Here is a 23088-nt window from a genome sequence, read left to right as displayed (position 1 = left end):
TACCACAAGATCTTGTATATATTTCCCTGTGCTATACAGTATAATCTTGTTTATCTATTCTATATACACCTGTCAGTATCTACAAATCTCAAACTCCCAGTCTGTCCCTTCCCACCCTTCTCCCCACTGGCAACCACAAGTTGCATTCTATGTCTCTTCTTCTTATAAGGCCGCCAACCCTATCAGATTAGGGTCCCACTCATATGACCTCATTTAACCTTAATTACCTTCTAAAAGCCCTGTCTCCAAATATGACACAGTGGGGGTTAGAGCTTCAATATATGACTTGCGGAGGATACAATTCAGTCCATAGCAGACCTCAAATGTGTGTTGAACATGTACTATGTGCTGAGCACTGGTCTAAGGGCTGGAGATAAAGCAAAGTGAATGGTGAACAGGCTAAAAACTGTTATCTCTATCTAAATACCTCTAAAGAGATACATAAATCTATATAGAGATAGATATAACTGCATACATTCACACGCAAAAACATAGACAGTCACAAATTGCAGGCAGAGATAAGTGCTGTGAAGGAAAATCAGGCCTGACCAGGGACCAGAGAGTAGCAGGGGTGGAGTGCTGTTTACAAGAACTATCAGGAGTGGTCTCTAGCTCAGCGATGTTTAAGTGGATGGAGACATAAGTGAGTGAGCGTAGAGTTCAGCCGCTGGATTTCAGTCCTTTAGATCAGGAGCCTGCAAACTTTTTCTGCAAAAGAGAAAATAGGAAATATTTTCGGCTTTGTGGGCCACCTAATCTGCGTCTCCATCACAGCTACCCGCACCTGCCGTTGCAGCACGAAAGCAGCCATGGACAGTGCAGAAACAAACAAGGGTGGCTGTGTGCCAATAAAACTTTATTCGCGGACACTGAAATTCGAACTTCATACAATTTCATGTGTATAGGACATTATCCTTCTTTTAGTTTATTTTTATTCAGCAAGTTTAAAACGGGAAAACCGTTCTTAGCCCGTGGGCTATACCAGAATAGGTGGTGGACCAGATTTGGCCTGCGGGCCACAGTTTGCAAACCCCTGCTCTAGAGCACACAGCCGTAAGATGCTTCTCTCAGAACAGTGGGGACCACCGTGGGGCCTGGAACACAAGTCATCAGCGCACAGGAGGTACTCATTGTGTATTTGTTGAGAGAGAAAAAGAAGGGAGGGGAGGATGGGAGAAGGAATCTGGGTGTCGAGGATCCTACAAGCTGAGTTCCTGGCTCAGGGCATCAGGCTGACATGACCTCACCAGCCACCTCCTCTTGGGCTACAAGACCATTTCCTTCCATTTCCTCGGGTCCTCTGCAGGCTTCCAGAGAGGTTTTGACAAAGCCTTTGAAATGCCCACAAGCTCAGAGACTCCTTTTCAAATTTAGGAACAGGATTCCAGGAGCCCTCCCACAGAGCCCACTGAAATCGAGTTAGTGTCTCCTGCCACCTGAAAAGCTTCTGTTACCTGCTACCCCAGACACAAACCCAGAAAGGAACACATGTAGCCGTAGCCCAGAGCCCACTTGTGCCCTGTCCCCGGCGTCCTAACTCACAGGTGCCACTACGCTGAATTTTTTAGCGTGAGCGCTTCAGTCCCCACTCAGAAAAGTCATTTGCATCCCCCGTACGGGGCCCCGACTGCTATATTAATCTCCCCGTTTGTCCCCTCCTGAGTCATCTAATATTACTGCTGGCTAATTAAAACATCAAAGCGCAAGTACAACAGCCCTGCCAGAGGCCTCCTAATGCCTGGTTTCCAGTGTGCAGTGCGTGCAGCCCGGGGGGGAGAATGACACGGCTCAAGCCCGGGCCCCCAATTACTTGGCTCACAATGACCACCCCTCGTGCATCTGGAACCTCAACAGATGGCCTTTTTTATTGCCTGCATCTCACTCCCTCCCCCCTGCCAGTGAAGGCTGCCGGCTGCCCGCCCACCGACCACACCCCACACCTCTTCCAGGCTCCCCACTCTTCTGCCTTCCTGCCACCTCCACGGGTACTGGGCCCGACCCCAACGCCAACACCATGTCTGTTATCCCCACTCTGGGATTCCAGCTGCTTCTCAACCTCCAGGGTGTTAAGCTGCTGGTGGAAAGAATTTCTAAACTGGCTGAGTGACGCCCGGTATTTAGGGAGGATGGCTGGGGTGCCTCCCTCGGGGGCAATGTAGGGTTTTATTTAATCAAGGATGCAGGTCACTAGCACGATCAGAGGAATTCGTCGCCCAGAGGCCTGCCCGGATGTGACCTCCATCACCTGCACATCTGCTAGAAGAGACAGGAATGGAAATAGAATCCTAAAGAAGTTTAGGATGTCTGGACGGGACTTCAAAGGAAGTGGAGTTGCTTGTACTTGGCTTTGCAGGGGGACATAAGTAAAACAACTTAAGAGTTTAGCAGGATAGAGGACAAACAGGGAATGAAGGAAAGAATTCATCCAAATCCTCCTCCTGCTACCAGTGTGGTAGTACAGTAGTAATAGTTGTAACAGTGGTCATGGTACTGGGACTAGACGTTGTACTGGTGGCAGAATGATAACACCAATTGTGATGAGTCAGGACTAACAATTAGGAGGTGGTTGCAATCACTCAAATGGAAGATGATGGTGGCTTGGATGGGGTGCTGGCCAGTAGGTAGAGAGAAAGAGGACCAAATGGATTCTAGAGCTATTTAGAAGGTTAAAATGGGTAGGAATTGGGGATGGATTGGGTCTAGGGGATAAAGAGGAAGATGTCCAGGACAGCTCCCACCTGTGGCTTGCACAGGTGGTGGATGGATGGCGGTACCCAGCACTGAGATGGGAACCACTGGAGGTGACCGGATCTGGCCAGAGCGGGAAAGGGTGGAAGATCATGGGTCCTAGCACCTTCCTTTTGTCCTCTGCTCTTGCTCCCTGCACTGTTCTGGAGCTATCTTTAACAGCTGCATGCTGTCACCTGCCTCCTGTTCTTCCCCACACTCCAACATGGCGGCATGGATGCTTTAGCACAGAGCTCCTATTCCACTGGCCAGACAAGTGGCTATGATATGCCTCTCACCCCAGGACCTTTGCACAAGCTGTGCTCTCTGCTGGCAAGACCCTGCTCCCTCCTCTTTGCCTGGTTAATACCTACTTGTCTTTCTGATCTTGACTTAGAAGTCAAATACTCTGGGTCAGGTACCTCCTCTGTGTGCATCCACAGTCCCCTGTACACTGCCAGCATCCCATGTTATGGTACCCATTGCACTCAGTTAAAGTGGTTCATTCAATTTTCATCCCTCCATTAGACTGTGAACTGCATGAGGGCAGAGGTCACATTTATCTAGTTTGTCACTGTAGTCCTGGCACTTACTGCCTTGCCTGGCACGTATGAGATACTCAATAAACATGTATTGAATGAGTGAATCATGCGTTATGGCCAAGAAGCAGGATAGTCAAACAGTTAAGGTAATTTTTTTTACATTCAATTTTTTATTTTTTCTATTTTATTACTTTTTTGTTTTATTTGTATTTGGGAGGTTAATTAGGTTTATTTTTTTATTTTTAATGGAAGGATTGAATCCAGGACCTCGTGCATGCCAAGCACACACTCTGCCACAGAGCTATAACTTCCCACCTGCCCGCCCCAAAGGCATGGTTTGAAAGCCAGTCTGCCAGGATTTGACTCATGGCTCCAGCTTACTAGTTCTGTGATCTTGGATAACTTGGTTAACCTCTCTGCCTCAGTTTCCTCATCTGTAAAATGGAGATGATACAGTTGTTGCTTGGCCCACAGCAAGTGCTCATTGAATGCTACTTTTCAGTAGTAGTTCTTCAGAGTTTTCTGTGATTTTTGTCCTGGATTTAGCTGATTTAATCCTAATTCACAGCTCCCTTACCAGCCTGAGCACCTCCAAGCTGATGAGATGGGGACCCTGCCTCCTTTCTGATTCATCTCCTTATATTCATCCTCACTCCAGCCACACAGGCCTCCTTGCTGGTCCTATGAACTTAGCAAGCTCATCCCTACCCCAGGGCCTTTGCACTTGCCTTTCTCCCCTCCACTTCGTCATCATCACCTCCCTCTGTATTATAATCTTATCACCACCTGAAATTATATCATCCATAAATTAGTTTACTTATTATTTATCTCCTCTTCTCCCAAAACAATGTCCCAGAGGACAAGGATCCTGACTATCTTGTTCATCTCAGTGACCCCAGTGCCTAACAGTGCCAAGCACATAGTATTTGCTCAGCAAATACAATTTGAATGTGTGAATGCCCTTCCTCAAGGTCACTGCCCAGGGCTCTACTCTTTGGCATGAGTGTCACTCAACACTGGCTCATTTTCTCCCCTCTGTTGCTCAGCCATTGCCTCAGCGTGTGCCTGCTGCCTCTCCCTTACAGTTGCTGATGCTTGTCTGATTCACAAGCACACCTCTGCCCAGGCAGGGAGACAACTGGTCAGAAACACCAAGACAGAATGTGATTCTTATCAGTGAGGTTTAAAATGGATGGGCCAACATTGGCCAGCCCAGGCTCATCCCCCCTTACTTAATGGTCAGTTTGCTTACAGAAGTGAAGACAAGTAGGGGACTGAAGATGCTCAAGACAGAGAGAACTGTAGGTGCAAAGGCCCTGAGGCAGGGATGTGCTTGGGCTTTTTGAAAAGCAGAAACCTAAAATTTGGGGAAAATATTCTGTGCTTCAAACCTTCCTAATTCAAACCATTTCTTTCCCCAGTACTTGCCAGAAATGGTGAGTCTGGGCTGTAGCAAGAAGGCCCAGAAATCCAAGTAAATCCAAGGTTTGATTCCTCAGGCCTGAGGGCTGTTATCATTCAAAGAGACTGATGGTGTTCTTTCAGTCATTTATTTATTCAAGAAACATTCATTGAGTCCCTGCTATGTGCCAGACCCTGAGCTAGATGCCAGAGAGACCACCTGTGAGTTCCTGACCCCTCTGCATAGGACAGAGCCTGAAATGTTCTTCCACGGCACCTCCTTCTGCACAGGTGGAGGGACCAGGTTCCCTGCCACCTAGCACATGTCAGCCCCAGAAAGTCAGTGACTGGGGGCAGATTCCAGGAAGAGCATCACCTCTCCTCATCCCAGTGGAGGCAATCTTCCAGTGCCCTCAAGACCCACCCTAATATCCCATCTTCATTTTCTCCTCCAGCCCCCTGCCTCGGGAAAGCAGTCCCCCACAAAGAATGGCAGCCCCTCCAAGTGCCCCCGCTTCCTCAAGGTCAAGAACTGGGAGACGGACGTGGTTCTCTCGGACACCCTCCACCTTAAGAGCACGTTGGTGAGTCTCCCAGCAAGGGGTAGACCAGGGTGTCTCAGCCTCAGCACTGCCCGCATATGGGGCCTGCTGATTCTCATTGTGGGGAACACTCTGTGCATTGTAGGATGTTGAGCATCACCCCTAACCTGTACCTACTAGATGTCAGCACCCCACCCCCCGAGCTGTGACACCCAAAAATGTCTCCAGATATTAGCAGATGTCCCCTTATTGGGAAATTTACCCCCATTTGTAACCACTGGTGGATACTTATTTATATAAATACTTTTTATTTGTGTACCTTGAACCCAAAAGAATCTAAGGGGAGTTGCTGGTTCTAAGTAGATTCCTTTCATCTCTCACAATCTGACCACTAACGGAGTTTTGAACAAACTCTTCTTTTTTTCTCATAGCCTGTCCTCTCATTTTTTATGTTGTATTTTTAACAGTCAACAAGTCAACCTAATGTTTTAAATTTTTGTGTTGAAAATGGGCCTCTTGGAGGAATGTTGTATCAGTTAGCTATTGCTGTGTAACAAACTTCCCCCAAAGCATAGTAACCTAAAACAACCACCACTAAGTATTTTTCCAAAGCCTATAGATTGGTTGAGTAGTTCAGCTGATCTCAGTGGACCTCATGCTTTTGTGGTCATCTGAGAGGTCAGCTTTGGGCAGGCTGGTCTGGGATGGCCCTGGCTGGGATAACTCAACTCTGCTCCATGTGGCCTCTCATCCTCCAGCAAGCTAGCTTGATCTTCTTCACGTGCTGACTGCAGGGTCCTGAGAGAACGAGCAGAAGCTGACAAGATCTCTTGAGGCCTTGACTCGGGTGGGCACAAGCGTCACTTCTGCCATATTCTGTTGGCCCAAACCAGCCCAGATTCAAAGGGTGAGAAGAACGGCCCCACCTCTTGATGGACCTGCTGTAAAGTCACAGAGCAAAGGATGTAACTACAGGGAGGAGAAGATCAGGGCTGTTTTTGCAATCAGAGTCCCATAGATGTGTTCAAATGAGTTACTAGAATCACTCTACTTGCTCCTTCTTGATCAACATGGGATCAAAATCTATTTAGGGATTCAGCACCAGTGGTTCTGATTCCCAGGAAATGGCCATCACAAAGCCCCCCTTCTTCTAGTTGAATAGAGCTGACACTTTCAGAACCTTAAAATGCAAAACTTCAAAACCTTAAAAATCTATTCTTTACCTTGGCTGTTGACCACGTCCAACGATGATTGGAAGCTGGTATATGAGAAATTCCTTTTTGGGAATTAAAGGCCAGGTAAACTCCATCACAGGTGTTGGATCTGGTCCACAGCCCTACAGGTGCCACACTTGGGTGAAACTAAGTTATAGCCCAAATCTCTTTTCCTTCCAGGAAACGGGATGCACCGAGCACATCTGTATGGGGTCCATCATGCTTCCTTCTCAGCAAATACGAAGGCCTGAAGACATCCGCACAAAAGAACAGCTCTTCCCTCTCGCCAAAGAGTTTATTGATCAGTACTATTCATCAATTAAAAGGCAAGTTGTATGTCAACTCTGGGAACCCCCGAGCGCTGGATACAGACACGTCAGGTCCAGATTTGCCAACAGTTGAACCAAGACCTGAGCATAGGGCCTCTGCCTGCCATACACAGAGGTTGAAAACTGGTGGCCCAAGGGCCAGACCTGGCCCCTAGAAATGTTACAGTTTAGCCTGCAGAGTGTTGCTAAAATTGAAAACATTTCAAGCAATTCCATGCCTGGGTATATACCCTAAAGCAATTTTCACACTTGTTCATAGAGAATGTACAAGTTGTGGCAGTTTCTGTCGTGGAATATTATAGAGCCGTGAAAATGAACAGGTTAAATCGCTGCATGTTCATGGAAATGAAGCTCACAAATAACTTTGAGCACAAGAAAGAACGGATGAGTTGTAGAAGGATACACTCAGGACAGCACCATTTATGTAAACTTTTTAAACATGTAAGATAGCACTGTACATGATTGGGGGGATATATACACTGGCAGCAAAAGTATAAATAAACACATGAGAATGCTAAATGCCACATTCAAAATAGCAGTCACTTCTGGGAAGAAAGTGGGTCTGATGGGGAGTGGTCCCTAAGGAACTAGAATGTTTTCTTATTTATTATGTCTCAGGCTTGGGACATGGGTGTTCATTGTATTATTCCCGGTACCTTTTCGTAAGCCTGAAATTTTTCGTAAGAATTTTTTTAATTTTCTAAAATTGAATTCGTTGCCACCATTTAAAAATTAGAAAAGTTCCCTTTAAAAATCAGATTCCCAGTTTCTCTTGAAAGAAGATCGGGCCCCCATTCCTATCAGGTACCCACTGGCAGGAGCAGAGTTGAGGTCATCCCCTTTGGACCAAGTATGGCTCATGTGTTTGCCACAGTCCCCACCCGGCCAGTTCAGTCGTGTGTACACTGCCCAGCCTTTGTGGGTATTTGAGTTTGCAGTCTCTGCTTTATGCTCAAAGTATTGTGTCCAGATATCAATTCAGACGCGCTGTGACTGCTGGCCTCCTGTAATAGCTCACTCCTTCCACCAACCTGTAATTTTGGAGAGAAGGTGATGCCCCTATGTCTCTTCCCTCCTCGCTCAGATTTGGCTCCAAAGCCCACATGGAGAGGCTGGAAGAGGTGAACAAAGAGATTGAAACCACCAGCACCTACCAGCTCAAGGACACGGAGCTCATCTACGGGGCCAAGCATGCCTGGCGGAATGCCTCCCGCTGCGTCGGCAGGATCCAGTGGTCCAAGCTGCAGGTAGGCAGCAAGGCTCAGCTGTCCTGAAGAGCACTTTGATGTGTGTGTGTGACAGGAGAAGGGATGAGCTTTAAAAAGGATCAGCCCCTACCAAGGGCATTTGGTGGCCATGGTGAACTCTCAGATGGTAATCAAGGGGCCCCAAATTCTCAAATCATGATTGAATCTGGCTTATAGCCATATCTTATTTAGCCAACACAGTGGTTTGTTTTTTAAATTGAATTTGCATGTCTCTTGGTAGAGCTGTTACTTTCCAGTTTACCGCAGACCCCACCACCCCCTTTTGTCTTACACCTTCTCTCTTTGCTTATTTGTATTAACTACCTTCTCCCTGAAAGCATTAGATTCTGTGTCCCCTGATCCCTTTTTCCTCTGGGTAGTGGTTTCAGTTTGGAAGTAGATCGTTATCAATCTCAGGAGGGGTCATTTGATTTTTTTGTTTGTTTTATTTTTAAATCCCTAATCCCTAGTAACCTCATAGGAGATACCGCCAGCCCTTCAGAAGTCCCTCCTCTGCCCAGCATCCCTTTCCCACATTCACTCACACCCCATACCTACTTTTAGGGGATTTTTCCTGGTTTGATTGGCCATGGTTATTAGGATGGGGGGAAAAAGATAATATAAAACCCAGTCTGTGGCTCAGTAATGGAATGCTCACTATTCCAATGGAGCAGCAGCTAGAGTGGGCTCTGGGCGCTCCTCCAATGAGACGGCTGCCCTGCGGGAGCCGAGGGAGGAAGGCGGAGGCAGCCAATCCCACGATGTACCCCCTTCCAGGTATTTGATGCCCGCGACTGTACCACGGCTCATGGGATGTTCAACTACATCTGTAACCACATCAAGTATGCCACCAACAAAGGGAACCTCAGGTGAGCTGACCGGCTTGGGGAAGGGGAGTCTAATGTCTCCATGGTGTTGACCCTTGGGTCTGGAGTTGGCTCACCTACCAGAGAAACGTTCCGCCTCTTTTCTCAGGGACATATGCCAAGTTGGGAGAGGTGGCCTGGCATCCTTGTTCTAACTGCCAAGTGCCTTCTCTCTCCTGGGAGAAACAGATCCCCCCATGTGGTTTGCAAAACTGTAACAACCCAAATATGTTCATCCCACAGTTCCATATCACCCATGGAGGAAGGCAGGGAGGGGTGTTTCAGATTCCCGGGAGTAGGAAAACCCCATTGCCAGGGATGACCTGCTTTTACCAGCTCCTGCTCTGTTGCCTGGAGCTGCCTCTGAGGCCCCCTGGGTTTCCAGGCGGTTTCTCTTCCTGCTGCTGGAGGGACCGTCCCTTCAGGTTCCACCAAGCCAAGCTACACCCGGGACTCCTCTTGCCTCCCATGAAGAATAAAGCCACAGGGAGTAAACCAAGGCACAAAAGCGCCAATGTGGGCTGGTGGCTTCCACACTGGCGAGTCTCAGCTGGGAAAGGAGCAGCTGGAAGGGAACAGCTGAGGCCCTGCAGACAGGCGGAGACACTTGTTAATCCTGCTCCTTCATTCAGTCCTGCCCCAGCATCTGTTTCCAGCTGCTGAAGACCAGCCCCATCTTGGGGCCAGACAGGACCACTGCAAGGGTATTCCCACAAGCCCCTGCGCTACACTGAGCTCATCCCCAACGTGGCTTATTGGCATTAAGCATGGGTTTTCTTGGATGTGTCTCTTCCTCGGGAAGGAAACAGTATTTGCCAGCTGAGCCCACCAGCAGGAAAAGAGCCTGTAATTTAAGCCCAGGGCCTTCTGGGAAAATTAGTATCCAGATCTTTTCCCTAAAAGACCTCACCCCTCAAAGAACAACAAAGAACCCTGAGCCTTAACGGAGGTCAAGTTCTTGGCCTCGAAGAGCTGGTGGACTGTTTCGGTAGTTTTCAAATGCTATGATGAGGTGATATGGGGGATTGCCCCAAGCAAGGCAGAACACCTCTACGTTTTTTCAATCTCTATTGTAGGGGAAGGGGGTCCTAAATTAGATCTTCTATGAATGAAAATATTCAGCTGATCTTTTTTTTTAGTAAGTTTTAACCCACATTGAGAGGCCGTAGGAGAAATGTGTAGCATGTATAGAAATAATCTAAACATAAGAGAGGAAGGCAGGCAAAGGAGATAAGGGAGAGGGAAAGAGATGGGATTTAAACAGTGCAGGGCATTTGACCCATGTAGCGTAAGCCTGTCTTATGCTTAGGACACTTGGGAGGTGAGAGGACTTCTGTGTCGTCCATCGGTCTCTTTCCTGCACAGAGAGTGAGCAGCCTGCCCCACTGTGTGTGATTCTGGTGTTTCTAAACATGCTTTTTAAATCTATTTAAACGAACACAAACACGCTGTATCTGCCGCTCAACCAAAGAAACAGCCGTGTGTTTTAATGCTGGAGGGAAACGCCGACGGTTTGACTCATTCTGTGTTCATCTCCAATATGGCGCCTTTGCTAAGCGATTTTTAAGAACATCTTTGGCTCTTGGCGACTTTCACCTTCGGCCCGAGTTCTAGACTCACCCCCAAGGTGCAATGCCTCACTCCCTGCAGTATTAAATGAGGTACTGTCTTGTGCGGACAGTAAGACCTAAATGTGCTCAAAAAGGGGGGCCCTGCCCTGGCAACTAAACAAGACCGGGGATGCTGTGTGGAGAAAGCAAACTTGAGTCGGGCCTTGAATTTGGGTACATGGCAGCAGAAAGGGACGCCAGGCAAGGGAGGCAGCAGGGCAGAGTTCCAGGGGCAGGATGTGTATGGGAGCAGATGTGAGCGATGGGTTGGACCTACAGTGTCGTCCCCATGCTGACACAAGCCAGGATGTTGTTCCCATAGCCTGGGATTTGGTCCAGGGCTGGAACTGATGAGTTCAGGCGACAGGAGCTCCTGGCATGAGATAACATCGAACCACTTTGTGAAAAAGTTATTCTCCATCCTTCTGGTGGTGCCAAAGAGGAAGTCTCGGTTTGCTGTTGAGGTATCATTAACACCTCTCCGAACTACTGATCTCCCTTTTAGCAAAAAGAGAACAGGGCTCCAGCAAGCTGCCTTCTGCAGGCAACAACATCTTTCTACAATTTAATAACAGTACACGGTCTCACAGTTGCTTAATTTAGGTGGGCAAGGCCAGTGATGATTTCTGGTTTTCTTTCAAAGTAAATAAATATGAGTACAAATGGAAGTTGATTTCTTATCATTCATAAGTCTGTAGACTTTGGCGTGGTGCGGGAGGTGGGCAAACGGGGCGCTAAATAATGATGGTGGTAAGAGAAGAAGACCAGAACTGGGAATCAGTGATGAGTCTTGAAAGGAAATGGGGTCGGATGTTTTTCCCCTGGAGATTACGTGCTGCAAAAGAACTTTCTGGAAAACTGGCCCAAGTCAAGATTGTTTAAAAGTCTCCAGTTAAAGAAGCATTCTCTTTCCTTCAGTGAGCTGGCACAGGGCCTCCCATCCTCCACCCTTCCTCAACCAGGGGTCGAGTGGAGGGTCCAACAAGGTCCCTCCCCTTCCAAGAAAGGGAGAGAAGGAGAGAAGAGGGGGGGGGCCCTGGGGACCTTGGGACAGATGTGATCCACCCGAGCCTTATGCATTCATTGGCCTGAGTGACACTTTTTCCATATGTCCTCAAAGTGCAAGCCCCCCGCCCACCCTGATGCCCAGTGTCCTCCTCTCTCCACCGCAGATCTGCCATCACCATATTTCCCCAGAGGACCGATGGCAAGCACGACTTCCGAGTCTGGAACTCCCAGCTCATCCGCTACGCCGGCTACAAGCAGCCCGATGGCTCTGTCCTGGGGGATCCAGCCAACGTGGAATTCACAGAGGTGTGTGCCCCCACCCCGCCCCAACCTGGGCTCTCATCCCCCAAAACTGTCTTTATCCACAGACTTTTCTTAGTTTAACATTATCATCATAGGGAGAGTGGTCGGGGGAGGGGAGGTTTACTCATCTACAACCTCCTGCTCCATTTGTCTGCCTCCAGTCCCGCTGGCTCCATTACAGATGTTCATTTGGTCATTTGCATGCTGTTACCTCGCCTGATACTCATGAAGAGGTCTATTGCCCCATTTCACAGATGAGTTGACTGAGTCTCACCAAGGCCAACACATTATCCAAGGCTACTGAAGGGGCAGAGGAAAAGCTAGAAGTATAGTCCAAATCTCTTGCCTCCCCTCTCTGGGAAGAGAGGAGCTGATATATAGAAGCTATGTCTGGCATTATCTTTTTTGAGTTGGGTTATGTCAGACTTATGCTATTCATTCGTTCATTTATTTCTTTATACAACCTAGCCACCCAACCCCTCTCTGGCTTGACTCTCCAGCATGGCCACCATTGCCGGCAGCCCGAGTCAATTCCTAAAGGCCACTAGGAGCACGAACACCACCCTCTCCTCATCCAGGCTTCCTTCCAGGTGGTGATGCAGACAGGTAGCACAGGTGGGGCCTGGAAGCTTCTGCCAGATACGCCCACAGGAGACACCACAGGCAGACCCCACGCCTGGCATGAGCTCAGGCACACAGGCCTGGCACCTCTTTTATTTGTCACCCACTCAGCCGCCTGAGTTCCTCTTCATCTTCGTTCTTTCCCCAAACCCCCCTCAAACTCCACCCTGGTATCCTCCCCACAGGGGAGCCTGCCGAGGCCACGGGCTGCCCCGCACCCTCATCCCGGCTGACTTTGTTTGCAGGTGGCTTCTCCTATTAAAATATTATTATTGTGAGGAGGGGGCTGTAGCCAAAGTGACCAGGAGTCACACCTGTGCCGTTTTAGACTCAGCCAGACGCTGTGCTCCACTTGGCTGAGCGCTAACTGTACACTTGGCTGACCTTGTCCTTGTAGCCACTGGAACATAAACGCCACGGCCCCTTCCTCTCCTTCTGTCTCCAGAAAGCTCCTGGGCAGAATGGCACATTCTCCTAAACCCACGCTTCTGTGCTTCCTCTGTCTACTAACACAGCAGAAAGAGTCACCCCAGACACAAGCACACAGTTGTCACTTTTGAAACCACCTCACACTGTGCCGTCCAGGATGGCAGCCACTGGCCACCTGGCACTAGTGACCACTTGATATGGGCTAAGTCCAAACTGAGACATGTCCATGTGAAATACACTGTCTCAGAGATAGAGAACAAAGAAAGAGTGGAAAAGATCTCATTAATTATTTGTATCCTGATTACATATTGAGAAAACAATATTGTGGATGATACTGGGCTGATCTAGTTCTTACATTTATTAGTAAATTAATACACCTATTGTGTTAATAAATATCGTTAATTTTCTGTTAAATATCTTTAAATAGATCAATATTAGTTTATTTAATAACATCATTAATAGGTTAATGATGTTATTTAATTCTGTTATATATTTTATACTTTTTATATTTTATTAGATTAATAAATATATTGCCTATTTAATTTTAATGTCAAATATAGTATTGATATATTTTATATTTATTTCTTTAAAATATTTATATTTTATAATTTAGTATATTTATATATTTTATTTATATTAATACATTTTATAATATATGTCGATATTACTAATATAGTGACATGTAATAATATTAATATATTGATATATCAATGCTTCATTTAATACAATACTAATAAATTGCTATTAATATAATTAATATACTGCTACAATTAATAAGTATTTAATAATTAAATATTAGTGAAATTAAAACATTGTTTAAATGAATGTATTATTTAAATTATTTTCGCCTGTTCTTTGGTTTTTTTTTAAATTTCTCAATATGGCTGCTAGAAAATTTTAAATTACTTATATGGCTGGCTTTATATTTCAGTAGGACAGTTGCTCTTAACACATGCCTTTTATGCAGTAATTCCGATAGATCGTCCCTCGTCAACGGTAGATTTTCTTCAGGGCACCCAGTGCAAACACTTCCAGAGCAAGTGCACATGAGCAAGCGGAAGGGCGCTGCAGATGCAGCAGTCAGTTCAGTCCTCGCCCTGGGAGTTCCCAGTGGGCAGGGAAGATGCAGGAAACATAACCAAGCGAGGTGCTGGAGGATTGGTTTCCCTGCTGTCCCGAGGGACCACGAATAACCTGATGATATCAGGGAGGACTTCATAAGGGAGGTGGCGTAGCCCACTGCCTCCAGAGAGAGGAAGGGGCTGCTGGCGGGTTTGCACTGGGCCCTCTGCCCCTCCCCCACTGCTGTTGCGTCTGGAGGGCCTGAAGCATGCACGGGGGCCTGACCTGGCCGGTCTGGTTGCAGATCTGCATACAGCAGGGCTGGAAACCCCCAAGGAGCCGCTTCGATGTCCTGCCACTCCTGCTCCAGGCCAATGGCAACGACCCGGAGCTCTTCCAGATCCCTCCAGAGCTGGTGTTGGAAGTGCCCATCAGGCACCCCAAGTAAGAGGGACCTGCGTGGGGTGGGTAAGGGTGAGTGGGTTTACCCAGAGCCCCTCCCTGCCCAACTCTGGACCCCCTGGCTCTCTCTCCAGCCCAGAGGCTGAAAAGGGGGTCTCAGTTCTTATCCTCACTGTGGGTTCCTATTCTGTCCTCAAGAATGAATAACTCCACCTTCACCAGCCTGGGGACCACCATCTTTTCTGAATCCAACTCCCCCTCCTCACCCCACTCCTGAGCAATTAGCCAGGACCTGCCGTTTTCCTAGGCCCGAGTACTGGAAGAGCCGAAGCACCATTTTAGATGCCACGTGACTTGATATGGGTCAAGTTCAAAAGGAATTTGGAGCCGGGATGGGGCTTTGAGGGCGGGGTCCAGCAGCGCAAACAGAATGTACACTGTGGGAATGAAGGAAATCCACAGGGAGACCCTGGCCTCGGGGCCAAAATTGATGGGGAAGCACCCAAAAAACTCAATCATCAAGACAAATAGTATTTCAATGTAATATTATAAAAAAAATCAACATTAACTTTTTTAATCCATGATGCATAATATATCAAAATTTTAAAGACCAGATCCAGTTCAGGGCCAAGATTAGGGGGAAGGAAGCAAGTGAGGAGGTGGGTCATTCAAGTGCAAGGTGGGATCCTGTCTTTATTTCAAGTTTTGGTATTTTGTTTGTCCTGGACTTTTTTTGATTTTTCTAAAAACATTAAATTAATTTTGAGTATTGTGTGAATAAATAAATAATAGTGTTGATCTTGATTACTGGGTTTGTTGGTTCCCCCCTTAAATTTTTCACCCAAGGCTAGTGACTTTCTTGCCTTACCCTAGTCCCAGCCCTGGAGAAGGAGCAAGTCTCTCCCTGGTGAAACTTGGCCTTCGTTGGTTCATTCATTCGTCTGCTCATTCAGTACTGTTTATTATTTCCTCTCTGGGCCAGGAGTTGTTCTAGTTTTTGTTGCTGACTTGGTCCCTGCCTCCACAGTGCTTTTCAATCTCAAGGAGGAGATCAATTACCCAAAGAACCACTTAATTCCAATAAAGTGCTGTAAAATAAATTGTATAGTGCCTAGAGGCATAAAGCTGCCTGACCCAACCGAGACTGGGCATCAGGGAAGGCTTCCTAGAGGAAGCAGCATTATAACTGGGAATGAAAATGTGAGTGAGAGCTGGATGGGCACAGAAGGAAAAAGAAGATCCCAAGGAGAAAGGAACTGCTGTGCAAATGTCCTGAGGTCAGGAGGAATGGCAGCAATATTTACTTTCTCCTGGATTCACCTTCAGGGTGGGTTTGAGGGATAAACAGCAGCCCAGGGCAGTGGTTCCCAGCCCTTGGTGTCCCTCCAGATCACCTGGGAAATATGTTAAAGTGCATATTCTCAGGTCCCAGCTGTGGGAGCCGTGATCTCACAGGTCCGAAGTGAGCCCCTGGGTTCTGACACAGTAAGTCCCTCTCAGATGCTGACATTTGAGCATCCCCAGACTAAGGATATTCTGCCCCCACGTCTTCCCCTGAGGCTCCTGCCCCATGGTGAGCTGGGCTGTGTTGCTCTCCGCAGGCTTGAGTGGTTCAAGGACCTTGGGCTGAAGTGGTACGGCCTCCCTGCTGTGTCCAACATGCTTCTGGAGATCGGTGGCCTGGAGTTCAGCGCCTGTCCCTTCAGCGGCTGGTACATGGGCACAGAGATTGGTGTCCGCGACTACTGTGACAGCTCCCGATACAACATCCTGGAGGTGAAGTCTCTCCTTGGTCATCATGACGGGGAAGCACTAGGCAGAGCGGGGTGGGCTCAGCGGTCTTTCCCCACAGCTGAGCTTTGGGGCTTGGAAACCAGAAGAGGTTAAAACAACCTGCAGTTCTGGGAAAGCCACCTAGCCTTGCCGGAGGCTTCGTGGCATTAAGAGTACATGCCCTCTGTGCCCGGCACTACACTGAGCACTTTGTGTGGATTACATGCTCATTTAATCCTCACCACGACCTCCAGGTGTGATAATCCCCATTTCACAGATGAGGAAACTGAGTCCTTTTGGAGGAATGAAATGACAAGCTCAAGGTCACACAGCTAGCCAGCAGCAGAGCTGGGATGTGAACTCAGTCTGGCTTTCTGGTCCAAGTTCATAATAACCATACTGCTTCACCGCCTGTCAGGGTCAAACCTCGCTAGACGGTTTTGAGAATGACCCATGAACTTGCGACATTTTTGGTCTCTTTTCGAAAAAATAAGGGAGGAGGCTTGGCAGTGATTCCCATATGCGTTTCTTGGTGGAGGGTTTGATTCCCTCCCAGGCTGAGTCATCCTCGTTTACCAAAGAGTGCTAGGGCGGACCACTCCCTGGAGCTCAACTTCAGTGAAAGCGTCAGGATTGCTGTGGCTCTGTCAGCAAATGTTGTTTCTAACAACAGCCTGCTGTGGTTGGCCTTGTTTCAAAAGGAGGCACTGAGAAACAGAGAAGTTAAGCACTGCGCCTAAGTCACACAGTAAATAAAGTACAGGGCAAGATTCGAACTCAGAACCAAGCATTTGATTTTATATTGTTAAAAATCTGGGGGGACCTTGACGACATTATACTAAGTAAGAAGTGTCAGACAGAAAAAGACAAATACTATGTCATTTCACTTACATATGAAAACTAACAGAAAGTAGAGTGGGGGTTACCAGGGGCTGGGGGGCAGAGGAACTAAGGAAGATGTTGTTTAAATGTACAGACTAGCAACTAGTAGATAAATGAGTCCTGGAGATCTAATTCACAGCATAATGATTATAGTCAACAATAATACCGTGTTATAAATCCCAAAGTTGCTAAGAGACTGTATCTTAATTGTTCTCACTACAAAAAAGAAGTGGTAATTACATGATGTGATCGAGATGTTAACTAACGCTAAGGTGGCAATCACACTGCAATACAAAAATGTATCAAACCAACACTCTGTACACCTTAAATTCCCACAATGTTACAAGTCAGTTTTACTTTAGTTAAAAAGAACTCCATGGGTGTTAGTTAGCCTGGAAAACAGAACCAGGGGTCCTCAGCCTTGCCACACACTGGAATTTCCTAGGGAGTTTTTTTTTCATGCCCTGGGTCTCATTCCCCAGGATTCAGATGAAGTTGCTCCAGGGTGGAACCCGGGTACCAGCACTTCTCAGAGCTCCTCAGAAGATTCTGCTGTGTAGCCAGTGATCGGTACAAACTTCTGGAAGGAAAGGAAAAGCTATTTCGGGCAATTTCTATAGCTGTGGCTCAAGTCATATCTGGAAGTGTTTAGAGCCATATATATTTTTTCCTGCAACTAATTTGTGTTCTTTTAACCAAAACAGTGCTATAAAAGTGACGATAGCAGCTTGACTGGCTGTACACACTCTCCCCTTTCATAAAATAACTCAGGTTTTATATATATATATTTATGTAAAGCAGCACGTTTCTTTTTCTCTGCGTTTGTGTCACCGCTAAAAGACCCCAAACAGAACCTAACGCCTCAGCCTCAAAAGAGTAAGTTGATAAGCCTGCATTCATGATCCCTGCTTGCATTTTGACTGCAAAAAGTAGTCACTGGGTTACTTAAATGAGACTCCCTCCCACCCCAGCCGTCCAATTCTAACTGCCATTATGTACAAATGTTGACAGCTGGGGCTGGGAGGCAATTTACCCAAACCTGAGAAATTGTCACACTCCAGCCCCATAATGAGACCTAGGTTCCTGCAAGTGACTAGAATTGACAGAGGAAGTGAGAAGCCAGGCTCTAATTAATGAATTTGCTATTGAGTCTCCCCAACTCCTGACATCAGCTCCGGCTTCAGCTCCAGCTGTAACAGAAATGTCAAGAGTTGTTTTTGCCAAGTGGTTTTGCCGCAGGAGTCAGCTGGTGGGGGAGCCGCTCCCAGGTCTTGGGCATTACGCATCTACCTGGGCTCCAGCCCCGAGGCCAGCTGACTCTGTGGACTGTGAGCAAGTCTGTGCCCCTCTCTGAGCCTCAGTTTCCTCATCTGTCAGATGGAGGAGGCAAGTGTCCTCATGAGCTCAAAATACCCATCCATGATCTGGATTCCAACAGTGGCCATTCCAGAGACGGAACAGGATAGGTGGAGAGCTCTTCCTACTAGAACACAGACGATGTCACTCCCCAGACCAGCATTTTTCCTTAAAACCCTCCAAAGTCCCTCCTCATCATATTTGGAATAGATTCCTGACTTCTTTACACATCCTTCAACATCCTGCATGATCCGGTCTTGCCTCTTTCTCTCTCTGTCTCACCAATTCCCCCTGGCTCCCAACCCTCCAAATACACTGGCCTTCTTTCTGTATCTCAGAGGGTGCAAGTCTGATCCCACCCCCAGGGTCTTTGCACATGCTGTTCTCTCTGCCTAGAACATCCCCTCCCAGGATTTGCAAATGTCTTGCTTCTTCCCATCATTTGGGTCTCACCTGTACGCACCTCCACGGTGGGCCTTCCCTGACTATCCTGGTTCAGTTCATCCTGCCCCCATCTCTCTCTTCATCCCATTTCCTTGCCTTATTTTCTTCCTAGGAATTCGCCCTCATCACAATATTAAGTGTCTCTCTCCCCCACTAGAAGGTAAGCTCAATAATCAAAGACCAGCGAAGTCCCTCTAGTGTCCTGCCACCAGCAGCTCCTCGATAAAAAAATTTCTGAGTGAGTGAGTGAATTAGGCTGCATATGAGTTGATTAATTAATTAAGAATTTCATTAGTGACACTAGTCCTGTCCTTCTTTGGTCTGAAATCCAGAGGTGCCCCAGCCTGTGAGCCTGTGTTTCCTTCCCCTTTCAGGAAGTGGCCAAGAAGATGAACTTGGATATGAGAAAGACATCCTCCCTATGGAAGGACCAGGCGCTGGTGGAGATCAACATTGCAGTTCTGTACAGCTTCCAGGTAGCACCTGGGCACACCTCCTGGCTGCCAAGCCTCAGTGGGGAACTAAAACCTTTCAGAGCCTTGGAGCAAGTCTTAAGCCTACCTAGCAGAAACCGTCTTTGCAGGGACCTGTCCACCAGCGAGGTGTCCTTCCCATCACACATGCCTTTCTCACGATGGATCTTGGATGGGGACCATTTGAGGACAAGAAGAGTACCCAGGGGCTTTGTGATTTATTGCTCATGATTTTTAGAATTGAGATGGTAAACATCCTCTATGTCTTGCCACCTCTTAAACACTCAGACTTTTACATAGCAGAGATAAATACTCATCTTCATTAGAAGTGTATAGCCCCTTCGCCCCCGCCAATGCATGTGGCTTCCGGGCAGAGGCTATTATGTATAGTATGATGGCTTTAAAAATTATCAGCTAAACTGTGACACTTTGGAGAACAACAGGGGGGACACCAGTAATAATTGTGACACTATACGTGCATAAGCTGGGATTCTCCTGGGCAAACCAGGAGACCCCATAGAACAGAGGTCACTGTCTAGAGTAGAGACGAGCTCTGGGGGTGACACTCTGGGAAGCCAGACCCTCATAGACATACATAGAAGGCATGCACAGAGAGCTGAATGAACATATCAAGTCATGTATAGACATGAATATAAACCATAAGTCCCCATGTCAGGAGCAGGGATCCTGAGTATACTGAGGACTATATATCCCAGGGAAGGGACCAGTTGAGATGGGGTGAGGGGGAAGGAAGCCCCCTTCTTTCCCTCTCGACCACAGAGGAGTGAAGTCTTGGGAGTTGTTGAAAATGATGGAGTGTGGCTTGATGGACAGACTGACGAGCCAGAGACAGCAGAGATGTGAGTGAGATGAATGACTGAAAAAGAAAAGTGCAGGAACAGGGGCAAAGTTTTGTGGGCAGAGAGAGGAAACACTGCCCGGGTAAGGCAGGACTCCAAGCCAGCCAATCGCAGGGTGCCCTGGGGCTGGGTTACCCAGACGTTCAGTCCACCCACCTCTGCCGAGATTGACTTGTTTTCCTTTTGATAAACTCATCCTTATTACTTAAAAATTTTTTAAGAGGATTTTGTATGACCAGCATAAATGGAGAGCCAGTATCATTTACCATAAATGGAAGAGAATTTTAAATTTAAATAAATATAATACACATGGGGAAAACAACACAGAGTTGTTAGATTCTAGTTGCCTGAGGTTCCTCTCTCATTAAAAAAGAAAAAAAGGAGTTGGGGAAACGGAGAGAGGAAGATTGGTAAGAGAGAAGTTAAAGGTGAATTCATGCCACATGGGGACTTTCTCCTGGGTGTAATCAGGATTGAACATACAACACAGAGAATCACTTGACACTTTTTACCTAAAATCATCTCCAGAACCACCCCTTGGGAAACACTGCTCTATGCGTGAAGGAGTCCCAAAACCCCAAAAACCCCAGCTTCTCCTACCTTCTGACTCCTTGTCCCCTCTCCTCCCACAGAGTGACAAAGTGACCATCGTGGACCACCACTCGGCCACCGAGTCCTTCATTAAGCACATGGAGAATGAGTACCGCTGCCGGGGGGGCTGCCCCGCCGACTGGGTGTGGATTGTGCCCCCCATGTCTGGCAGCATCACCCCCGTCTTCCACCAGGAGATGCTCAACTACCGGCTCACCCCCTCCTTCGAATACCAGGTCCTGCCCCCTCCCCGCCTCTTTCATGCTAGGTCTTCCATAGCCCGTGTGTACGTTATGCTTAGAGCACATCTCCGTTCAAATTAGCATCTTGGACACGTAAGTGTGGCCACCATACTGGACAGCACAGCTCAAGCTGAAAGACCAGTGGAGACAAAATGAGTAGTCTAGGGTCACAAGGAGAGGGTTTGAGAGTATCTCAGGGCTGAGTGTGAAGGTCTAGCTGGACGAGGCAGAGACGCTGGACCAGCCGCTCTGTGCCAGGCCCCCTGTGGTCACCACCAGAATCACTCCCTTCAAGGGCTAAAGGTTGGGCATGGCTGGGCAGCCACAAGCCCCCAGGGAGTCCTGAGCATCTCCCAAGCGGAGCCAGCATCCCTCACTGGAGTGACCATAGTCCTCTCTTCCCAGCCTGACCCTTGGAACACCCATGTCTGGAAAGGCACCAACGGGACCCCCACAAAGCGGCGAGCCATCGGCTTCAAGAAGCTGGCAGAGTAAGTCTCCTAAAGCAGGTGGGGATGGGGAGTGAGCATGCCCCAGAATTCAGAGAGCCCCAGAAAGGGAAGCTGGGAAGATACTTGTGCCTCTGACCTCTCGTGTGATGTAATTTCTCCACTTTCTCCAACCCCCTCGTGCCTTCTTTGTCTCAGAGTCTGGGACATGAACATTGCCACACCTCTCCTCCTTCCCAGCCTCACTTCTTCACCCCAGGTTCGTAAATTCTTGTCCTGGAGGCAGTGTTGTGTTGGTAAACCAGCTCTCCTAATAATAGTGATGGCCATAGTGATGATAATAGATTTGTAACATTTGGCCATTTTCATGATGTAAATGCTCCCACTAAGGCCAGTTTCCAGCTCCCAATAGGAAGTCACTGAACCCAGAGTAGGGAGGAGCTGGCATGACCTGGTGCCAGCACACCCCTGCCTAGGGAGAGCTCTCGCCCAGGGCTGAACTCTCATTTCACTTACTCATTCATTCATTCATTCATTCAGCCAGTAAGTAGATACAGAATGCCTGCTCGGTGCCAGGCGCTGTGCTGGGCTCTGGGGATGCCATAATGAGCCAGATCGTGTGGTCCCTGCCCTCACGGAGCTCATAGCCATTCATTTGTCAAAGAAGCACACAAATGCAGTAAGCATTGCGAGTACCATCAGGGACTGATTCCATTTGATGGAATGGCTCCATCAAAGAGACTTCACCAAGTTTGGGAGGTCAGAAGGGGCTTCCTTCCGGAGATGATAGTTGAGCTGAAGAATGAAATGAACAAGATGTCCCTGAGCAAAGGAGGGAGGGAAGGGGGTTATGGACAAAGGCTACTAAAGAGTAATTGTCCAGAAGAACACATGGCCAGCCAGGATGCCAGCTGACAGGTGGGGTGTGGCTGACTGAGATGGTTTCATGGGGATGCCAGCCTTCTGTCTAAAGATAGAGAGCTCCCCTGATCCACTTGGCAGAGACCCTCTACTTGGAGCTAACTTCCTGGCAGAGGAGCTAGGTATGTACCGAGCTACTAACTCACTTTCCTTCGCTCCTTTGGTCCAGAACTCTCTACATATGGTACCTCGTTGTACCATGGGTGCTGTCCATGCCATGGACCCCCGAAGTGAGACACTGCTCATCTTGCAGAGACTGAAACCTAGGTCCTGGCTCCACTAATATGGCCCACGAGATCTCTCCCTCTGTCTTCCCTGTCCTTCTCCTTCCACCTAACTTTGTCTTCCAGCCAAGGAAGAGTACATCAGCCGCCCTTCTTCCCACAACAAGAGCATCACGAATATTCTCAGGGATGGCAGCCTTTGGCTCCAGTTCAGTTCAGATGTTCCCAAGGGAAAAAGGGAGGGAGAAATCTAAAGCGTTAATTGCACTATTAAGTTTGGGGTAGAAACAGTGGGAGTTAATTTTAGGTACTTTTTTATGCTCCGATCATTCAGAGGGAACCCTCCAGGCACCTTTTATTCTTTTCTGTTTCTCCCCTCTTAGCTCTGGCAGCGTGGGTGGTTTCCCTGATTCTAAGAAGTGATGAATTTACCACCTAATCCGCAGGTGGGGGTAATTAGCAATTTGCCTGCTCTGAGATTCCTAGTTAGAACAGGGATGCTTGATCGGAAGGTGAGCCCAGGCATTCCTGAGCCTCTGGCCTGCCTGCATTCCCCATGCCCTCGTAGAT

At 47.8% G+C, this 23088-nt stretch overlaps 1 protein-coding gene across 2 annotated transcripts in view; it reads left to right on the top strand.

The window, feature by feature from the left end:
• Positions 1-23088, top strand: part of NOS1 (nitric oxide synthase 1) — a 105708-nt gene that overhangs the window by 46283 nt on the left and 36337 nt on the right. For both annotated transcript variants that reach the window (XM_031442832.2, XM_064481172.1), the window contains exons 4-13: positions 5126-5254; positions 6607-6752; positions 7840-8002; positions 8780-8871; positions 11651-11792; positions 14206-14345; positions 15905-16079; positions 19133-19234; positions 20724-20918; positions 21330-21415. In XM_031442832.2, coding sequence (XP_031298692.1) covers positions 5126-5254; positions 6607-6752; positions 7840-8002; positions 8780-8871; positions 11651-11792; positions 14206-14345; positions 15905-16079; positions 19133-19234; positions 20724-20918; positions 21330-21415 — 1370 coding nt within the window. The remainder of the gene's footprint in view (positions 1-5125; positions 5255-6606; positions 6753-7839; positions 8003-8779; positions 8872-11650; positions 11793-14205; positions 14346-15904; positions 16080-19132; positions 19235-20723; positions 20919-21329; positions 21416-23088) is intronic.

This window comes from Camelus dromedarius, chromosome 31 (assembly GCF_036321535.1).
Source record: "Camelus dromedarius isolate mCamDro1 chromosome 31, mCamDro1.pat, whole genome shotgun sequence".
NCBI classification, from domain to species: Eukaryota; Metazoa; Chordata; class Mammalia; order Artiodactyla; family Camelidae; genus Camelus; species Camelus dromedarius.
This window is presented reverse-complemented; position numbering and strand designations above follow the sequence as displayed.